The sequence below is a fragment of the Pristiophorus japonicus genome, chromosome 5 (assembly GCF_044704955.1).
Source record: "Pristiophorus japonicus isolate sPriJap1 chromosome 5, sPriJap1.hap1, whole genome shotgun sequence".
Lineage (NCBI taxonomy): Eukaryota > Metazoa > Chordata > Chondrichthyes > Pristiophoridae > Pristiophorus > Pristiophorus japonicus.
The window spans coordinates 160,034,303-160,052,385 of NC_091981.1; the positions used below are offsets into that span (position 1 = coordinate 160,034,303).

An 18,083-nucleotide genomic window follows, 5' to 3' on the forward strand; every position below is an offset into this window, starting at 1 on the left:
GGCCCAACAAAAATTTACCTGTTGAAGTCTTCAATTCCTCAGGAAGCTATGGGAGTATTTTCTAAAATTCCCTTTGGCTAGAAGTGTTTTGGGGCCTTTCCTGGGACTTTAGCTGGCATGATTCCTGCTGAAGCCAGCTGAGGGTATACTGGGTGGAACTCCTGGGGTAGCTTGGAGAATCCCTCAGACATGTGCCCTTGATGTGGGGGCAATGTAGGTAGAAGATTTGCCCACACTCCTCCACCAGAATTTCTCGTAAAGCTGTAAACTGGATGGAATCCCAGCAGAGTCAGATTCTGCTGCACTTTCTTATCCCTGGCTAAAGATCCACCCCACTTACCCCTAGGCTTCAATGGGAATTTCAGGCCCCTGTTGCTTATTCAACTATGTATGAAATACATTTTTTTTAGCCCAGTTTCATTCTATCTTTATTGATTTAAATATTGTACTTTCAGTAAATTGCTGTTTTATTGTTTTTGTGTGTTACTTCTACTTGTAAGTAAATCTCAATGTATCTTGGTCTACAGGTGGGTATGTTTTGCCTTTTGAATAAGATAGGAGAATATGGTAGGCAAGCCTTGTGACCTCTAGTATACTATATATTGCAGTTAGTGGGGTATTTGTTAATCCTGTACTAAGCTATTCCACTTGTCGCACATTTAAGGATTTCAGTTAATGGGAGAATCAGCCTATTTGCCTGAACCAGCCATTCCACTCTAAGATTAAAACAAAAATGTTGGGTAGAAAAACAGAAAAATAAGTCACCTGCCTACCCTCTCACTCAGAGATGGTGCGAAGTGCGTGATAAGCACAGAGATGCGATGGAAAAAATAAATAAATATCAGAAAAAATATAAAATGCAAAGACATTGGGGCTAAAATTCCGGTCTCACCGGATCTGTACGAAGTGTGCACAGGCCCGCCAAGGCCTCGCAAACTGGTTTTCAGGGCGCGATTCACATGCGGCAAAAACCGGCATTTCCGATCTTTCAAGATTTCTCTTGACAGATCCTCCGCTTCCCCGGGAGGAGGACATTCGCGTGGCAGAGATTGGGCTATTTGCCCAACTCATGCCCAGCGAATCTCCTTCAAGCTTTTACACCTGGTGAAAGCAGGCGCATAGCCTATTTTTACCAGCGCAAGAGTTTTAAAATATCTAAAAATTTAATTTAAATTCACATTTTTATAGTGTACTCTGTCCATTAAGGTAAGTTTATTTTTAACAATATTAAAACACATCTTTTTTTAAATCCAAAAAGATATATTTTTTCTAAAACATTTAATTACATTTAATTTCAATTAATTTTAAGTATGTGAGATGTTTTATGTATTTATTATGCTATGTTTGGGTGTTTTAGGATGTTTTCTTATTGATAGTAATGGGAACTGGCACAAACAGAATTCCCATTATTATGAATGAGAATACTGCATCGTGATTGGTTGTCCAGGCCCACGTGACTCCAGCTTGGACTTGCGTACCTTGAAGACAGGTCCCCATGCAATGCGCAGCGAATCTAGGCCTCTGACCAGGAACTTACATTACGCTAAGACCAACAGGTAGATTCGTAGATTTTTATAGGGTCACAGGCGCTCGTACGAAGGAAGCTTCCGACCTCCATTTTAGGCCCATTAATTAACAATGCTCTGAAGTTCTAAAGATTTCACATTTTGCTTTTTTACAGGGAGACCCAGGCCGATTAGGGCCCCCTGGGCCAAGAGGTCCAACAGGAGAAGGTTTAACTGGTGGAAAGGTACAAAGTTAAATGGCATTCTCTTACTTTCATGGATTAGACCATCCCCAGCACTAGAAGCATGAGTACTTGGGGCTGAACTTCAGCCTCCCGACAAGGCCCGATACCGCCAGAAAGTGGCGGCCATGCGGCGGTGTCGAATGGCCGCCAATTTGTAGTCGAATAGCCACCGCTCGCGAAATTCTCCCACCCGGTGATTTTTCCGATGGTCCCCACTTCCATCCTGCTGCTACCGAACCCTCCTAAGTGCATCATCAAAGAGCACACCACCAATGTCCTGCCCCGCAAGCAGAAAATTTTCCGTCTGCCGCGCGGTGCCCCTGACAGTGTTTTCTGTTGATGTACTGTGTTTGCAGTGTGTGAAAAATGGCGGTGCGGCCTCCATTAAAAGGGAGGGCGCACTGCCGCGGCCGCCATCTTATTTTCTTTTGTTGGCCGACTGCCAAGTTGGCCCAACAATTATGCCCCCGGGTTTTGGCCTGGCCGAAACCCTCCCTGGTGACCCAGTGGACCTAACTTAAAAAGCTGCAGAGCTCGCAGCGGCTCTCCCATTTAACTGAAGGGGAAGTACGTTTTGACGCGCCAGCACGATGACGTCACCAGCCTGGTGCTGATGACTGAAAGTGGCAGAGAATCTGTCCCGTCTCTACTTCCGCCCTCATTATGATGGATACTCCGCTCCCGCCCCCACTTCTGCCCCCATTATGACCGACTTCCGCCCCGCTCGGAAAAAAACCAAGGAGCTGAATTTCGCAAGGTGGGCCGCCACATCCAGTGCGGCGGCCAAAACACAAGAAAAATGGTAGGTGCGACCCGTTTCCGGCGGGGGTGAATTTTGGCCCCCTTGTATTTTGAATAACAAAGACTGTGAATTCCCATCCCCCCATTCCCTTCAGCCCCCTCAACACCTCAGGTGTTGCAGGCGCATGTAATAGCGGGTACGGTAGCATAGTGGTTATCTTACTGGACTAATAATCCAGAGGCCTGGACTAATGATTGGAGTTCAAATCCCATCATGGTCGCTAATTGTACTTTTCAGATATTGAGGCTAGCGAATCTGTAAGTGCCCATACTAATGAGATGTAATGCACTAATAAGATGTAATGCATAGGAATATAAAGATGTTACAACACGGAAATAGGCCAAATAGGCCAAACAGCCCATGTTGCCATTTAGCCTCTACGCAAGCAAATATTTCTATTTACCCACCCATATCTCCAACACCTGTTCCTTCATCCACCTATTCAATCCAATCTTGAATGTTAACATAGGGCCGGACTTTCGGCACATTAGCACCCATATAAGTGCTGAGATTCCGGCTATCGCCCATATTTACTTCAACCACTAACCCTGGGAGTGAATTCCACGGCCTCATAGCTACCCTCTGTTCTAAATCTCTTACATTCAATCTAGTATCTATGGCCCCTCTTGACCCCTCAACTACTAGATACAGTCTGCTTTTATCTACCCTCTCCTATCTTTACATCATTTAAATCATTTTCATCATATTGCCTTCACCTCTTTGTATTTATATTTCCCCATAATACCAGGCAGCATCTTAGAGAATCTGTATTGTACCCTCTCGAAAGCTCAATATCCTTCCTATAGTGTGGAGTCCAATACTGCACGCAATAGCCTAACTGAGGTCTTATTAATGTTTTATGTAAACTCATTATTATCTCTTGGCTTTTATAATCTACACCTCTTGAGATAACACTTAAATTCTATTAGCTTTTTTTTTTAACAACCTTATCAACCTAAGGTGCTGCCTTTAATGTCCAGTGAAGCTTTATCCCTCCAAGTACCTCTGCTCTTCCACTGTACCACACCTAATTCCATTCAGAGAGTCAGAGCTGACAACAAGAAGTGAACAGCTCAGATAAATGTCCTCTGCTCAATCCAGAAATTGGATTGTTGCTGCACTCAGAGGAAGTCTGCACCCCTGCAATATTTTGCTGAATAATTTAGCTCCATTGTTTGAAGATAACAATTTCAGGAACTATAAAGAGCTCATTATAAAATTGTCATTTTCTCCATTATCTGGTAGCTTTTAAGCTAAATGTATAAAGTGAGTCACACTTTAAAATGCACTCCTTTACAATTCAGTAACTATCAAATTTAAACAAATATATATTAATTAACTTAAATATATTCAATGACAGGGAGACCAAGGATTTCCTGGACAAAGGGGTCCAAAAGGATTAGGGGAAAGAGGACCTCAAGGTCCTAAAGTAAGTATGTACTAATCTGTCTATGCCTTTGTGGCAATTTATGATATATTCATGAATAAACCCAATGTTATCTATAAATGTGTGTGCTTCAAGAAAAACTGTTGTGAGATACTTAGTTATTGTTGTTGTAAATATGTCTGATTGTTGTGGAAGTTACTCTAATTCTGTACCTAAAATTGACTGAATTAGTCTTCTTCATTTAAAGGGGAAATGCTATCAAGGCAAAGTATTTGTTAAACCTTCTATTATCCAGGGTTCTTTGCTCACACACAAAGAACTTAGTGAATAGCTGGTGCTCAGAAAGCAGCTGTCTTTTACATGTAGGTCCTGGTTAAATTATGAGGATGGATTGCATAGACTAGGCTTGAATTCCCATGAGTACAGAAGAGTAAGGGGTGATCTAATTGAAGTGTTTAAAATGATTAAAGGATTTGAAAGGGTAGATGGAGAGAAACTATTTGTTCTGGTGAGGGAGTCCTGAAGAGGGGGGCTTAATGTTAAAATTTGAGCTAGGCCGTTCAGAGGAGATGTCAGGAAGCACTTCTTCACACGAATGTGGAACTCTCTCAAAAAAACTGTTGAGGCTAGGTCAATTGAAAGTTTTAAAACTGAGATTGATAGATTTTTGTTAGGCAAGAGTATTAAGGGATATGGAACCAAGGCAGGTAAATGGAGTTAAAATACAGATCAGCCATGATCTAATTGAATGGCGGAATAGGCTCGAGGGATGAACGGCGTACTCCTGTTCCTATGACCCAGATGGCAGCAATTAGAGTTACTTTGTGCTGCTTCTCTCTGAGGCCTCCTGCACTTGCTGCTCTTCACTGCTGTTGTGTGTTTCACCTGGTGATCCATACTCAAACTCCATCTCTGTTTCTCTTTTCGGAGTGGATATTCCTAGTCTGATGTTTACGAAGTGTGGAAGGAGAGATGCAGTGTAGTGCAATGTGATTGGCCCTGTGAGCTGCTGCTTCTCTTGATGCCCTTAGAAGCACATAGCATTGAATACTGACAGCACACTGCATGGAGCATATTTCATGCGCCAAGATATGATGTAGTGATGGCAGGTAAATTGCCTTTTGGCAAACTACCTGAGTGAAGGCCTAATTCCTTAGAAGAAGAAAAAGAATGGCCATGAAGCTGCAGATTCTGGTTCCCCATCTCCGAGCCCCTCTCCAACACGGACCGCAAAGCTCACTATGCCCACGATCAGTTCCTAAAGTCGAGCTGCCATCTTCAGATATGGGCACCCTCCTCCCGTTTTCAGCCTCTCACCTCTATTACGGGATTCTTCGGCCTGAAAGCAAAGGATAATGATGGACGTTGACACATTTTTTGAGCTCAGCCATAGCTAGGCAACTAGCCACTGTGCTGCCTAAAAAGAGAGTGCAAGAACATGCAGCATGCAAGTATGTCATGGTACCATCTCCATCAGTGACAGTGGTGAAATATTGAAGTAAGAAGAAAGATGTGTCAAGGATGTATGTGTTTGACATAGTGATACTGTTAGAAAAGCAAAGGGATGTGTACAGATAAGGAAGTATCCGTGTGCAACTGGTTGACAGGAACGTCTGTGAGATTGTGTTGCAGGCATGTCATTGCAGTACACTGTCAAGAGATAAGTACATCAGTCATTTACCCCGACAAATGTTTTCAAGAATTTTATTTTATTTTTATCTATTCACTAGTTTAACTGTGGAGTTAACCTTTAAATGGCTCAACATCTGTAGTACGATGGTGGATAGAGGAATATCATATGGGCATGCTAATTGTTCACCTGCTAATATCACACACACAATTTCTAAACTATAGTTTTTCTGTTTTTAAATCTTTATATAACAGAAAATATATGTGACCTTAAATCCACATTTTAATCCTTTTTCAGGGTGGACCAGGAGAGCGAGGAACAGCAGCGTCTCCTGGAATCCCTGGCGATCCTGGATCAAAGGGACAAAAGGTACAGTAACATTTGTGCCCATCTGTTCTGTGTGCTCCCCTCTTTTCCTGAAGCCAATGATTCATGCTGTTGTTGGGTTCCATAGACAGCTGGCAGCCTTTTCACTAAGAGTTCACAGTGTCTGTATAAGCCCTTCCCCATCTGCCACCACTGCCCGGCTAGTGCCAGACCAGGGAATGGACCTGGCTCTCCAGCTGAATATGGCTCAGTGTAGTTATCCACTGCTATTTTTAAGCAGGATTTGGAACACAGCTTTCATTCAGCATCATCTAATTCCCAGTTTTAGTACACATGGCTTGTGGATGAGTATTTTAAAACTTTATAGAAATGTCTTTAAAGGCTTTTCTTCTGCATCCTGCATGTATGTTTCCAGATGCCTACAACCCACACAAAACAGTTATAGACTTAGCAACAGGATGATTGCTCAGCTTGGAGTTGTTGTGGTACAGTAGATGTATGGAAAGAATAAAACCTTTGTTTTTATGTATGGCTAGTGTTTTGTATGATTCATGTTACCATTCACTCTTACTCAACATGAAAACCTTAAATGATCAGATGAAATGTTAAAATTAATACTTCAAACTAGATGTTAAAGGTGTGTTCTGTTTAGTAACCTCATGTTTAGTGGTTGCACATTTTCCGTAAGTTGACTTTTGCAGAACCGAGAAGCGGTATACTCTAGAACACTGTCCATTCATATTTGGCACTTGGGCTTGATTCAAACCAGAAAGAGTGAATGATAGCTTTCTCAGCTGTTAAAATTTCAAAAGGAAATGAGCTTCAGCATTCTTTCTACTGGATATGGGTTCATTTCACTGACCTGCCCTCGAATTCGGCAGTAATTTGATCAAATGCTCCTCAGAGAGCATACTTATATATAGTGTGGAAAATGGAAATACACACACTGTTTCCCTGTAGTAGGGAAGGTGCTTTTGATGATTAAATGAGGCCACATTACAGAGAGAGCTCTTCACTGCATTTAATCTGTGTTTTACCTGAGAAAACTTAGTGCTGCTCAGTGACATTGGATCCCAGCGTGGTGATTCTCCTCCCTCTTACACCTTTGGAAAATCTGGACAGCGTATACCTGAATTTCTGATTTGCAATGTGTGTCAATGGTTCTTTTTATGTGTAACTAATGCTCTCTCCCTCACTCTTGCTTTCTGTCCATGTGTATAAGTTTCCCTCTCTCTCAGTTTACATCTGTGGTTGTCTCTTGTTGGCTGACAAATGCTCATTGTTTAGTTTGAAAGTGTAAATCTTCTTCATTTATGTAATGATTTAATGATGTTTGAGTTTGTCCCTCTAGATAAAGTAATTTACCCCAAAACAATTCAGTTATTTATAAATTAAATTTATTTTTAAACTTATGTTGATTTGCAACAAGCAGGTATGGGAGGAGGGTTTATTGAAGGAACATAGCATGTTGCCTCATGGGTGGGGAAACTGGATGATGCCCACCATTTGAATTTACCATAATATTTCTGTATATATTTCTTTCCTTCTTTAGCTTTTCTTTTTATTTCTACCTATGAGGTGCAACTTATATATTTCATTCTATAAATATCCATGTCTTTATGTGTCTTTTTCTGTGCTGGGGTTTTTATTACCTGTTTATCAATAATGAAGGAAATAGAACAGAAAACAAAGCCGTTGTATTTTGGGCAACTTTTTTTAGAGGGAGAATCCATTCAATAGTAGGGTTTTCATTACAATACAGCTGTCTGGAGAATAACAGTACTAACTCTCCCAATCCCTAATTGCATAATGCTGAGCAGATTAGTTCAATTGTAATGCCACGTTTCAAAAAATGTACCAGTTGGGTACCTTTTGTGTGGTGCTTGATGCTCTCTCTTGAAATACTTTTTTCAAAACTCCTAAGACAGAAAAATTAAACTAGCATTAACTTTTTCCAGTGTCCTAATATGAGGAGCTTGGACGAAGTACACACGCAGTACAAGACGTAACGTTGCTCTCACCACAGTTGTTAAAGGGCAGCGCAATTTTTCTCCAAGCTACTTTTAGTTTAGGTGTGTCTTAATTCATGATTATTAAATAGAATTAATTTTCATTTTATTTTGCTAGGGTGAAGTGGGAGGTACAGGGCTACCTGGCCCAGCGGGATTTGGCATTAAAGGAGGTCCAGGAAAACAGGTAAGCCTCTTATCCATTTAGGCTTTAAAGGTTTACATTCTCTCTTATGGTGTCTAAAATATTTAACATACTGAGACCATTTATCTGATTGACTGACACAATTGCAATGTGTTAGGCCAGGGAATTGGTGTGAATTCCATTTTTGCCAGCTCTCCCCTAGACTAGCGCAGCATGTTATTTTCCAGCCTGCCTTTTAAGCCGAGAGTTTCATTTGTACAGTCAATGTCATCCTAGTGAGCTGGTGCTTCACATGTATTGTGCTTGTTCAGTCATTTAAAATAGGCATTAGAGGCCAATCATGCTCTGGTCTTTCATAAAATCATTTCTTAAAGCTGAACTGCTGGAATTTTGATTGATGCAAACAAAATTGTGAAAATGGGTACAACGTTTAGAGCTCCTCTAGTCATGGTTTTTTGGAATCAAAAGATGAAGATGTCAATATGGCTCATTCGCACCTGCAGTGGTCTGCCTGCACCAACTTTCATCCATTAAGTCATGCTTACAAACCCAGGTGCAGCTACTTGGGACTTTCAGAAGATAACTGCCATCTCAGGCTAAGGTTCACCAGGAAGGTCGTGATGATATTGTGCCATCTGCTGCAATCTGACCTGCAGACAACTTTCACGAGCAGTGATCAACATAACAACTGTCTTCAATTTCTATGCCTATAGTGCACTGATCCATCAAACAGGAACTAGTGCTTTGTTCACCAGGGCAAGTACTTTATTCACTTTTTCCATGGAAAAGCAAAAACAGAGTGACAGAGCACTGCAATGTTTTTTTTGCACATATAGGATTACCCAAAGTCCAGGGGATTATTAATGTTACCCATGTCCCTAGACACAATTCAATGCTGTTCATAAGCCATAGGGATTTGAATTCATCAGTGGCCAGATGATCAGCACCATTAAATCATGCAGATTAATACTTCCCAGGCAGCAGTCACAATTATTTTATTTTAAAGCGCATCTCTGTGCCTGGTTTATTTCAAGGAGAAGGGAAATTAGAAGGATGGCTCCTAGGAGACCAAGGAAACTCTTTGCAACCCTGACTATTGACACCTCTGAGAATAACATTGACATCAACGATCCATTCAGGATCTGGACAAGCAAGTGACAGATCAAGGTGTCCCCTAAAAGTGGATGCCAAAGGAGTCATACACTGGAGTTTAGAAGGATGAGAGGGGATCTCATAGAAACGTATAAGATTCTGACGGGACGGGACAGATTAGATGCGGGAAGAATGTTCCCGATGTTGGGGAAGTCCAGAACCAGGGGACGCAGTCTTAGGATAAGGGGTAAGCCATTTAGGACTGAGATGAGGTGAAACTTCTTCACTCAGAGAATCGTTAACCTGTGGAATTCCCTGCCGCAGAGAGTCGTTGATGCCAGTTCATTGGATATATTCAAGAGGGAGTTAGATATGGCCCTTACGGCTGAAGGAATCAAGGGGTATGGAGAGAAAGCAGGAAAGGGGTACTGAGGTGAATGATCAGCCATGATCATATTGAATGGTGGTGCAGGCTCGAAGGGCTGAATGGCCTACTCCTGCAACTATTTTCTATGTTTTTATGTTTCTATGTCATCCAGTACCCCTGCTCCAGCTTTCCCAATATATGCTCCCGACAGGTGAAACTCTGTGCCAGGAATAAAATTCATAAAATTTACTCGTAGAAATCAGGCTATCATTGTGCATGCATAATTGATTTATTTTATGTACAAAGAATCTTACAACAGAAATCAGTATTAAGACAAAACTGTGAATATCTATTTTCAGTTGCACATACTAATTTAGTATTAATATTTGAAAGATTTAGGTTGATTTTCCTCCCTACCATCTACCTGGGCACAATTCAGGCAGCGTGCACCTGGAGAAGTCACAAACACTCTGCCTAACTTCCAGGATTGGGAAACTCCAAAAGTACAAAGCCAACACAAAAAACACAGACACTGGCAGCAAAGGTCTGCGCACCATTTAACTCTGCTTTGCACCTGTAAAATAAGTGTTATCCAGGTACAAAGCAGAGAAATATTGTCTCTACTGTCTTTACAGGATAATCATGTAACTGCTCAATTATCTTTGTACTACACAGTTAAGGAACACTTGTCTTAAAACCTGATGCCAAGTTCACCAACTGCTTCCTGCTCTGGAAGCTAGTAACTAGTGACAATACTGTTTACTTCCCCAAGAAAATCATCACTTGATCTGGTCCAACTCTTTGCACAGCTGACTTGATATCAGTTCCTTAGCTGCACTTCGAACAAAAAGAAAACATAACTACAAATGCAGGAATTCTGAAACAAAACCAGAAAATGCTAGAAATGTACAGCAGGTCCATCAGCATCAGTGAAGAGAAAGGATGGGTTACTATCTTGGGCATAACTCTTCATCAGCACTGAAAACTAAAAGATAAACAAACAATTTAATAGGAATGGGTGTGTGTGGAGAAGGGCAATTAGCAGACTACAGATACTCTAGTCACAGAGAAGAAATTCAAGGTTTAATGACCTACAAACTACATAATAGACAAGCAGGGAACTGTTTAATGATATAAAAGATCATCTCAGTGAGGCAATGAAAAGACATTAAAAAGGACAAAAGTGCAAATAGCTAAGAATGTGAAAGGCCATGGGAGAGGCCACATAAGGAAAAAGGGGTTGGTTGAACAAAAGGAAAAAACATTGTGGATGTAGGAGTTCTGAAATGGAAACATAAAATGATGAAACATGCTATAGGTCCACCAGTCCCAAAAGAAGAAAATTACTGTCCTTTTTTGCCTTTTTTCAGTATTTGAATTGATGCTTCATTGTGGAACAGCCACAATACACAGCATGACGACTGTCCTATATGTTAGTTTGAGCATATGGGAGTGGGAGCCATAATAATCAGTTTTAAAAAAAATGCTATTCCTTTACCCTGTGAATTCAATTCTCTTTATTTGTTGTCATATTTTCCCTTCATTGTTCTAAACTTGCAAATGTGTTTCTTTTGTATCTGACACGATCAAATAAATGTCACATTTACAAAAACTTGAGCAATGTACTTATCAAATCTAATTTTCTCAACTAGCTACAAAATTGTCAACATCAGAGAAGTGTTAGGAGTGAGATTCGTGTTCACAAAAAATGACAGATTCCAAACTCCATTTACTGCCTGGAGTAAGATATAAGGATTGTTACAGTTTTAAGCCAAAATGAAGTAAGTTTCATTTCAAATGTTTGGGACTTGACAGTCCTTCAGATACACTTGAAGGCTCGTGCACGAACTGTAAGATAAGTTGGGACGGTTTTTATATTGGATTTAGTGCGGAGCTTTGGCCTTTGGCTCCTGTCACATGTGTCTTGTACAGTCAGTGGCATCCCCAAGGTAAATTTCTTGGATTTGTTAAGGCTGGTCATTGGGAGGACCCCATTATAAAAAAAGGGGCTTCCTGGCAGCTAGCTTTAGCAAATCTGGCAAGTTCACCCAGCTACATGAGGGATGCATGGTGAGAGCAGGTGTGTCCCCGCACCCTACTAAACCATTATACAAACAGCGTTTGAGAGATACAGTATGAAAGGATTATCCAAAGTACATTTCAGCATGGAGTGACAACAATGTAGAGAAAAGCTTCTGCTGCTTTCAGGTGAAGTGCTGTGTAAGTGTGTTGAAGTGGATTTGTGTTTGTAACTGGAACAGTTTATTAATCTGGGATTTTCTTGCTGTTTTCCAGGGTGAGCCTGGAAAAAGGGGAGCCGCTGGTTTTTTTGGACATCCTGGACCAACTGGACCAGCCGGACCTAAGGTAAGTTCCTTTACATAAGAACATAAGGAATAGGAACAGGAGTAGGCCATTTGGCCCCTCGAGCCTGCTCTACCATTCAATAAGATCATGACTGATCTGATCTTGGGCTCAGCTCCACTTCCCTGCCCGCTCCCCATAACGCTTCACTTCCTTATCGCTCAAAAATCTATCTATCTTCCCTTAAATATGTTCAATGTCCCAGATTCCACAGCTCTCTGGGGCAGAGAATTCCACAAAAAAGAACACTCTCTAAGAGAAGAAATTCCTCCTCATCTCGGTTTTAAATGGGTAACCCCTTATTCTGAAACTATGCCCCCTAGTTCTAGATACCCCCACGAGTGGAAACATCCTCTCTGCATCAACTCTGTCAAGCCCCCTCAGTATCGTATATGTTTCAATAATTCTTCTAAACTCCAATGAGTACATGCGCAACGTACTCAACCTTTCCTCATAAATTGACCCCTTCATCTCAGAAATCAACCTAGTGAACCTTCTCTGAACAGCCTCCAATGCAAGTATATCCTTCTTTAAATAAGGAGCCCAAAACTGAACGCAGTACTCCAGGTGTGGCCTCACCAATACCCTGTACAGTTGTAGCAGGACTTCTCTGCTTTTATACTCCATTCCCTTTGCAATAAAGGCCAACATTCCATTTGCCTTCCTGAATACTTGCTGTACCTGCATACTAACTTTTTGTGTTTTATGCACAAGGACACCCAGGTCCTTCTGTTGTTGGGTGTTCGTTTTACACTCTACCTTAGACATAGACATAGAGAATTACAGGAAAGGACTACACATGACGCAAAGCTTAGGCTTAACCCAATTGTCAGTTTTATTACACAAAAACTACCTAAAACTATAGAACAAGACTTCTGAGAGAATTGACCGAAGGCATACAATCACCCGTCCGGTTAGTAGCTGTAAGCGTAGATTGTAGGTTCGGGGTCGTTGGTTCCGTGACTGGTTGTTCCTCTTCGATGTTCTCTTCTCTTCCATTTCTTTCGTGTTTGTTCCGTTCCTTTTCGTTCGCTCCGAGCCGCTTCCAGTTCATGTATATGTAGCCATTTTATGAATAAAACACCCGCTGAGCTGAGGTTTCAGTTAATGTGTTTGGATCAATTCGTTTGTGGTGATCCGTTTGACGGACTACGATGATGGGCCTGGATGTCCCCAATTTGCACACAGAGTCTACAGGGCAAAAGGTAACTCCTTATCTTAAGTACCCCGTTCTCTAAAAATGTACACCTTGTGGGGTCCTTTTGTTATCCTGGAAGTATCCAGAGAGAATTGTTTTTCCCTCTCCGGCCAATCAATCCATAAGAACATAAAAACATAAGAACATAAGAAATAGGAACAGGAGTAGGCCATAAGGCCCCTCGAGTCTGCTCCGCCATTTAATACGATCATGGCTGATCCAATCATAGACTCAGGTCCACTGCCCTGCCCGCTCCCCCTAACCCCTTAATCCCTTATTGGTTAAGAAACTGTCTATCGCTGTCTTAAATTTATTCAATGTCCCGGCTTCCACAGTTTTCTGAGGAAGCGAATTGCACAGATTTACAACCCTCTGAGAGAAGAAATTCCTCCCCATCTCAGTTTTAAATGGGCGGCCTCTTATTCCAAGATTATACCCTCTAGTTCTAGTCTCCCCCCATCAGTGGAAACATCCTCTCTGCATCCATCTTGTCAAGCCCCCTCATAATCTTATACATTTCGATAACATCACCTCTCATTCTTCTGAATTCAAATGAGTAGAGGCCTAACCTCCTCAACCTTTCCTCATAAATCAACCCTCTCATCCCCGGAATCAACCTAGTGAACCTTCTCTGAATTGCCTCCAATGCAATTATATCCTTAAATATGGAAACCAAAACTGTACGCAGTATTCCAGGTGTGGCCTCATCGATACCCTGTATAACTGTAGCAAGACTTCCCTGCTTTTATACTCCATCCCCTTTGCAATAAAGGCCAAGATTCCATTGGCCTTCCTGATCACTTGCTGTACCTGCATACTAACCTTTTGTGTTTCATGCACAAGTACCCTCAGATTCCGCTGTACTGCAGCACTTTGCAATTTTTCTCCATTTAAATAATAACTTGCTCTTTGATTTTTTTCTGCCAAAGTGCATGACCTCACACTTTCCAACATTATACTCCATCTGCCAAATTTTTGCCCACTCACTTAGCCCGTCTATGTCTTTTTGCAGATTTTTTGTGTCCTCACACATTGCCTTTCCTCTCATCTTTGTATCGTCAGCAAACTTGGCTACATTACACTTGGTCCTTTCTTCCAAGCCGTTGATATATATTGTAAATAATTAGGGTCCCAGCACTGATCCCTGTGGCACCCCACTAGTTACTGATTGCTAACCCGAGAATGAACCATTTATCCTGACTCTCTGTTTTCTGTTAGTTAGCCAATCCTCTATCAATGCTAATATAATACCATCAACCCCGTAAACTTTTATCTTGTGCAGTAACCTTTTATGTGGCGCCTTGTCGAATGTCTTCTGGAAGTCCAAATACACCACATCCATTGGTTCCCTTTATCCACTCTGTTCGTTACATCCTCAAAGAATTCCAGCAAATTTGTCAAACATGACTTCCCCATCATAAATCCCTGGTGACTCTGCCTGATCGAATTATGCTTTTCCAAATGTCCTGCTACTGCTTCTTTAATAATGGACTCCAACATTTTCCCAACCACAGATGTTAGGCTAACTGGTCTATAGTTTTCTGCTTTTGTCTGCCTCCCTTTTTTAAATAGGGGTGTTACACTTGCAGTTTTCCAATCTGCTGGGACCTCTCCAGAATCCAGAGAATTTTGGTAAATTACAACCAATCCATCCACTATTCCTGCCGCTACTTCTCTTAAGACCCTAGGATGCAAGCCATCAGGTCCAGGGGATTTATTTGCCTTTAGTCCCATTATCTTACTGAATACCATCTCCTCGGTGATTGTGATTGTGCTAAGTTCCTCCCCCCCTATAGCCCCTTGACTATCCAATGTTGGGATATTGTTAGTGTCCTCTACCATAAAGACTGATACAAAATATTTGTTCAGAGTTTCTGCCATCTCCACGTTCCCCATTACTAATTCCTTGGTCTCGTCCTCTAGGGGACCAACATTTACTTTAGCCACTCTTTTCATTTTTATATACCTATAGAAACTCTTACGATTTGTTTTATATTTCATGCTAGTTTACTTTCATAGTCTATCTTCACTTTCTTAATAATTTTTTAGCCATTCTATGCTGGCTTTTAAAAGCTTCCCAACCTTCTATCCTCCCACTAGTTTTGGCCACTTTGTATGCCCTTGTTTTTAATTGGATACCGTTCTTTATTTCCTTAGTTACACACGGATCACTATCTTTTCTTTTGCACCCTTTTTTCCTCACTGGAATATATTTTTCTTGAGAGTTGTGAAATATCTCCTTAAATGTATGTCACTGTTCATCAACCGACCAACACTTTAATCTATTTTCCCAGTCCACTTTAGCCAACGCTGCCCTCATACCTTCATAGTCTCCTTTATTTAAGCTTAGTACGCTGGTTTGAGATCCAACTTTCTCACCCTCCATCTGAATTTGAAATTCAACCATGCCATGATCACTCATTCCAAGGGGATCCTTTACTAAGAGATTGTTTATTAATCCTATCTCATTACACAGGACCAGATCCAAGATAGCCTTCCCACTGGTTGGTTCCGTTATGTACTGCTCAAGGAACCCGTCCCTTATGCACTCTATGAACTCTTCCAATGCTACCCTGACCAATTTGATTTGTCCAATCAATATGGAGGTTAAAATCACCCATGATTATTATTTTTCCCTTTTTACAAGCTCCCACTATTTCCTGGTTTATACTCAGACCAACAGAGTTGCTACTGTTAGGGGGCCCTTAGACTACGCCCACCAGTGACTTTTTCCCCTTATTATTCCTTATCTCCACTCAAACTGTTTCAGCATCCTGATCATTTGAGCCAATATCATTTCTCACTATTGCAGTGATTCCATCCTTTATCAAAAGAGCTACCCACCTCCTTTTCCGTTCTGTCTGTCCTTCCGGATTATCAAATTTCCCTGAATATTGAATTCCCTGTCTTGGTTGCCTTGCAACCACGTCTCTGTAATGGCTATCAGATCATACCCATTTGTATCTATTTGCGCCGTCAACTCATCTATTTTGTTACGAATGCTATGTGCATTTCGACAAAGTGCCTTTAAATTTTTTTTTACCATTTTTTCCTGCTTGTTTCCTCTCTCCTTCAAACTCACTTTCTTTATTTTTGCTTTCTAATTCCAGCTTTACTCCCCTCCCTATTGAATCTACTCTCAGGTTCCCATCACCCTGCAAACTAGTTTAAACCCTTCCCAACAGCACTAGCAACCCCGCGAGGATATTGGTTCCGGCGCTGTTGAGATGCAAACCATCTGGCTTGTATAGGTCCCACCTCCCACAGAAGTGGTCCCAATGCCTCAGGAAACGGGCTCTTCTGTGGGTTTTTCTGAAATGTATGAACCCCAGTGTTTCTATGCATAACCATGTTGATGTGGTATATTTGGACTTTCAGAAGGCGTTCGACAAGGTCCCACACAAGAGATTGATGTGCAAAGTTAGAGCACATGGGATTGGGGGTAGTGTACTGACATGGATTGAGAACTGGTTGTCAGACAGGAAGCAAAGAGTAGGAGTAAATGGGTACTTTTCAGAATGGCAGGCAGTGACTAGTGGGGTACCGCAAGGTTCTGTGCTGGGGCCCCAGCTGTTTACATTGTACATTAATGATTTAGACGAGGGGATTAAATGTAATATCTCCAAATTTGCGGATGACACTAAGTTGGGTGGCAGTGTGAGCTGCGAGGAGGATGCTGTGAGGCTGCAGAGTGACTTGGATAGGTTAGGTGAGTGGGCAAATGCATGGCAGATGAAGTATAATGTGGATAAATGTGAGGTTATCCACTTTGGTGGTAAAAACAGAGAGACAGACTATTATCTGAATGGTGACAGATTAGAAAAAGGGGAGGTGCAAAGAGACCTGCGTGTCATGGTACATCAGTCATTGAAGGTTGGCATGCAGGTACAGCAGGCGGTTAAGAAAGCAAATGGCCTTTTGGCCTTCATAGCAAGGGGATTTGAGTACAGGGGCAGGGAGGTGTTGCTACAGTTGTACAGGGCATTGGTGAGGCCACACCTGGAGTATTGTGTACAGTTTTGGTCTCCTAACCTGAGGAAGGACATTCTTGCTATTGAGGGAGTGCAGCGAAGGTTCACCAGACTGATTCCCGGGATGGTGGGACTGACCTATCAAGAAAGACTGGATCAACTGGGCTTGTATTCACTGGAGTTCAGAAGAATGAGAGGGGACCTCATAGAAACATTTAAAATTCTGACGGGTTTAGACAGGTTAGATGCAGGAAGAATGTTCCCAATGTTGGGGAAGTCCAGAACCAGAGGTCACAGTCTAAGGATAAGGGGTAAGCCATTTAGTACCGAGATGCGGAGGAACTTCTTCACCCAGAGAGTGGTGAACCTGTGGAATTCTCTACCACAGAAAGTTGTTGAGGCCAATTCATTAAATATATTCAAAAAGGAGTTAGATGAGGTCCTTACTACTAGGGGGATCAAGGGGTATGGCGAGAAAGCAGGAATGGGGTACTGAAGTTGAATGTTCAGCCATGAACTCATTGAATGGCGGTGCAGGCTAGAAGGGCCGAATGGCCTATTCCTGCACCTATTTTCTATGTTTCTATGTTTCTATGTTTGGCTCTCGACTGCAGAGATTGTTCTTAATTGGTGATGAGTCACCACCTGCCTCAGGCTGGTGCTCTTTTTCTCCCTTTGTCCAGTAAATCCCAAAAGCTTGTATTAAATCATTTTTAGTTTGTGGCCTCTTTCTGTGCCTTCTGTAAAAGTGTGTAAACCTTACACTCCCCCCCCCCCTTTAATGTATGTCTCTTATTATATCCTCAAATACATTACTCTCGGTGACTTCTTCTTTTCCATGAGCCTTTTTGGGTGTATTGCAGTCTTCAGTCAAAACTCCAGATTACATCTCTTTGTACAAGAAAACAGTATCTTTCCCAACAAACCAACGCTTTTTACAACAACATAATGTTCGACCTTGATCCATCTGACTTCAGTTTTATATCTACAACCACTTTGGCCTTGGTTCATTTTAATAACCCTTCAAGATTCCCTTCCCTC

General features: G+C 41.6%; 1 protein-coding gene across 1 annotated transcript in view; it reads left to right on the forward strand.

Annotated features, from left to right (window-relative positions):
- LOC139264487 (collagen alpha-1(XXVIII) chain-like) overlaps nt 1–18,083 on the forward strand; it is a 405,978-nt gene that overhangs the window by 216,700 nt on the left and 171,195 nt on the right. The window contains exons 17-21 of the mRNA XM_070881040.1: nt 1,682–1,750; nt 3,913–3,981; nt 5,867–5,938; nt 8,024–8,092; nt 11,805–11,876. Coding sequence (XP_070737141.1) covers nt 1,682–1,750; nt 3,913–3,981; nt 5,867–5,938; nt 8,024–8,092; nt 11,805–11,876 — 351 coding nt within the window. The remainder of the gene's footprint in view (nt 1–1,681; nt 1,751–3,912; nt 3,982–5,866; nt 5,939–8,023; nt 8,093–11,804; nt 11,877–18,083) is intronic.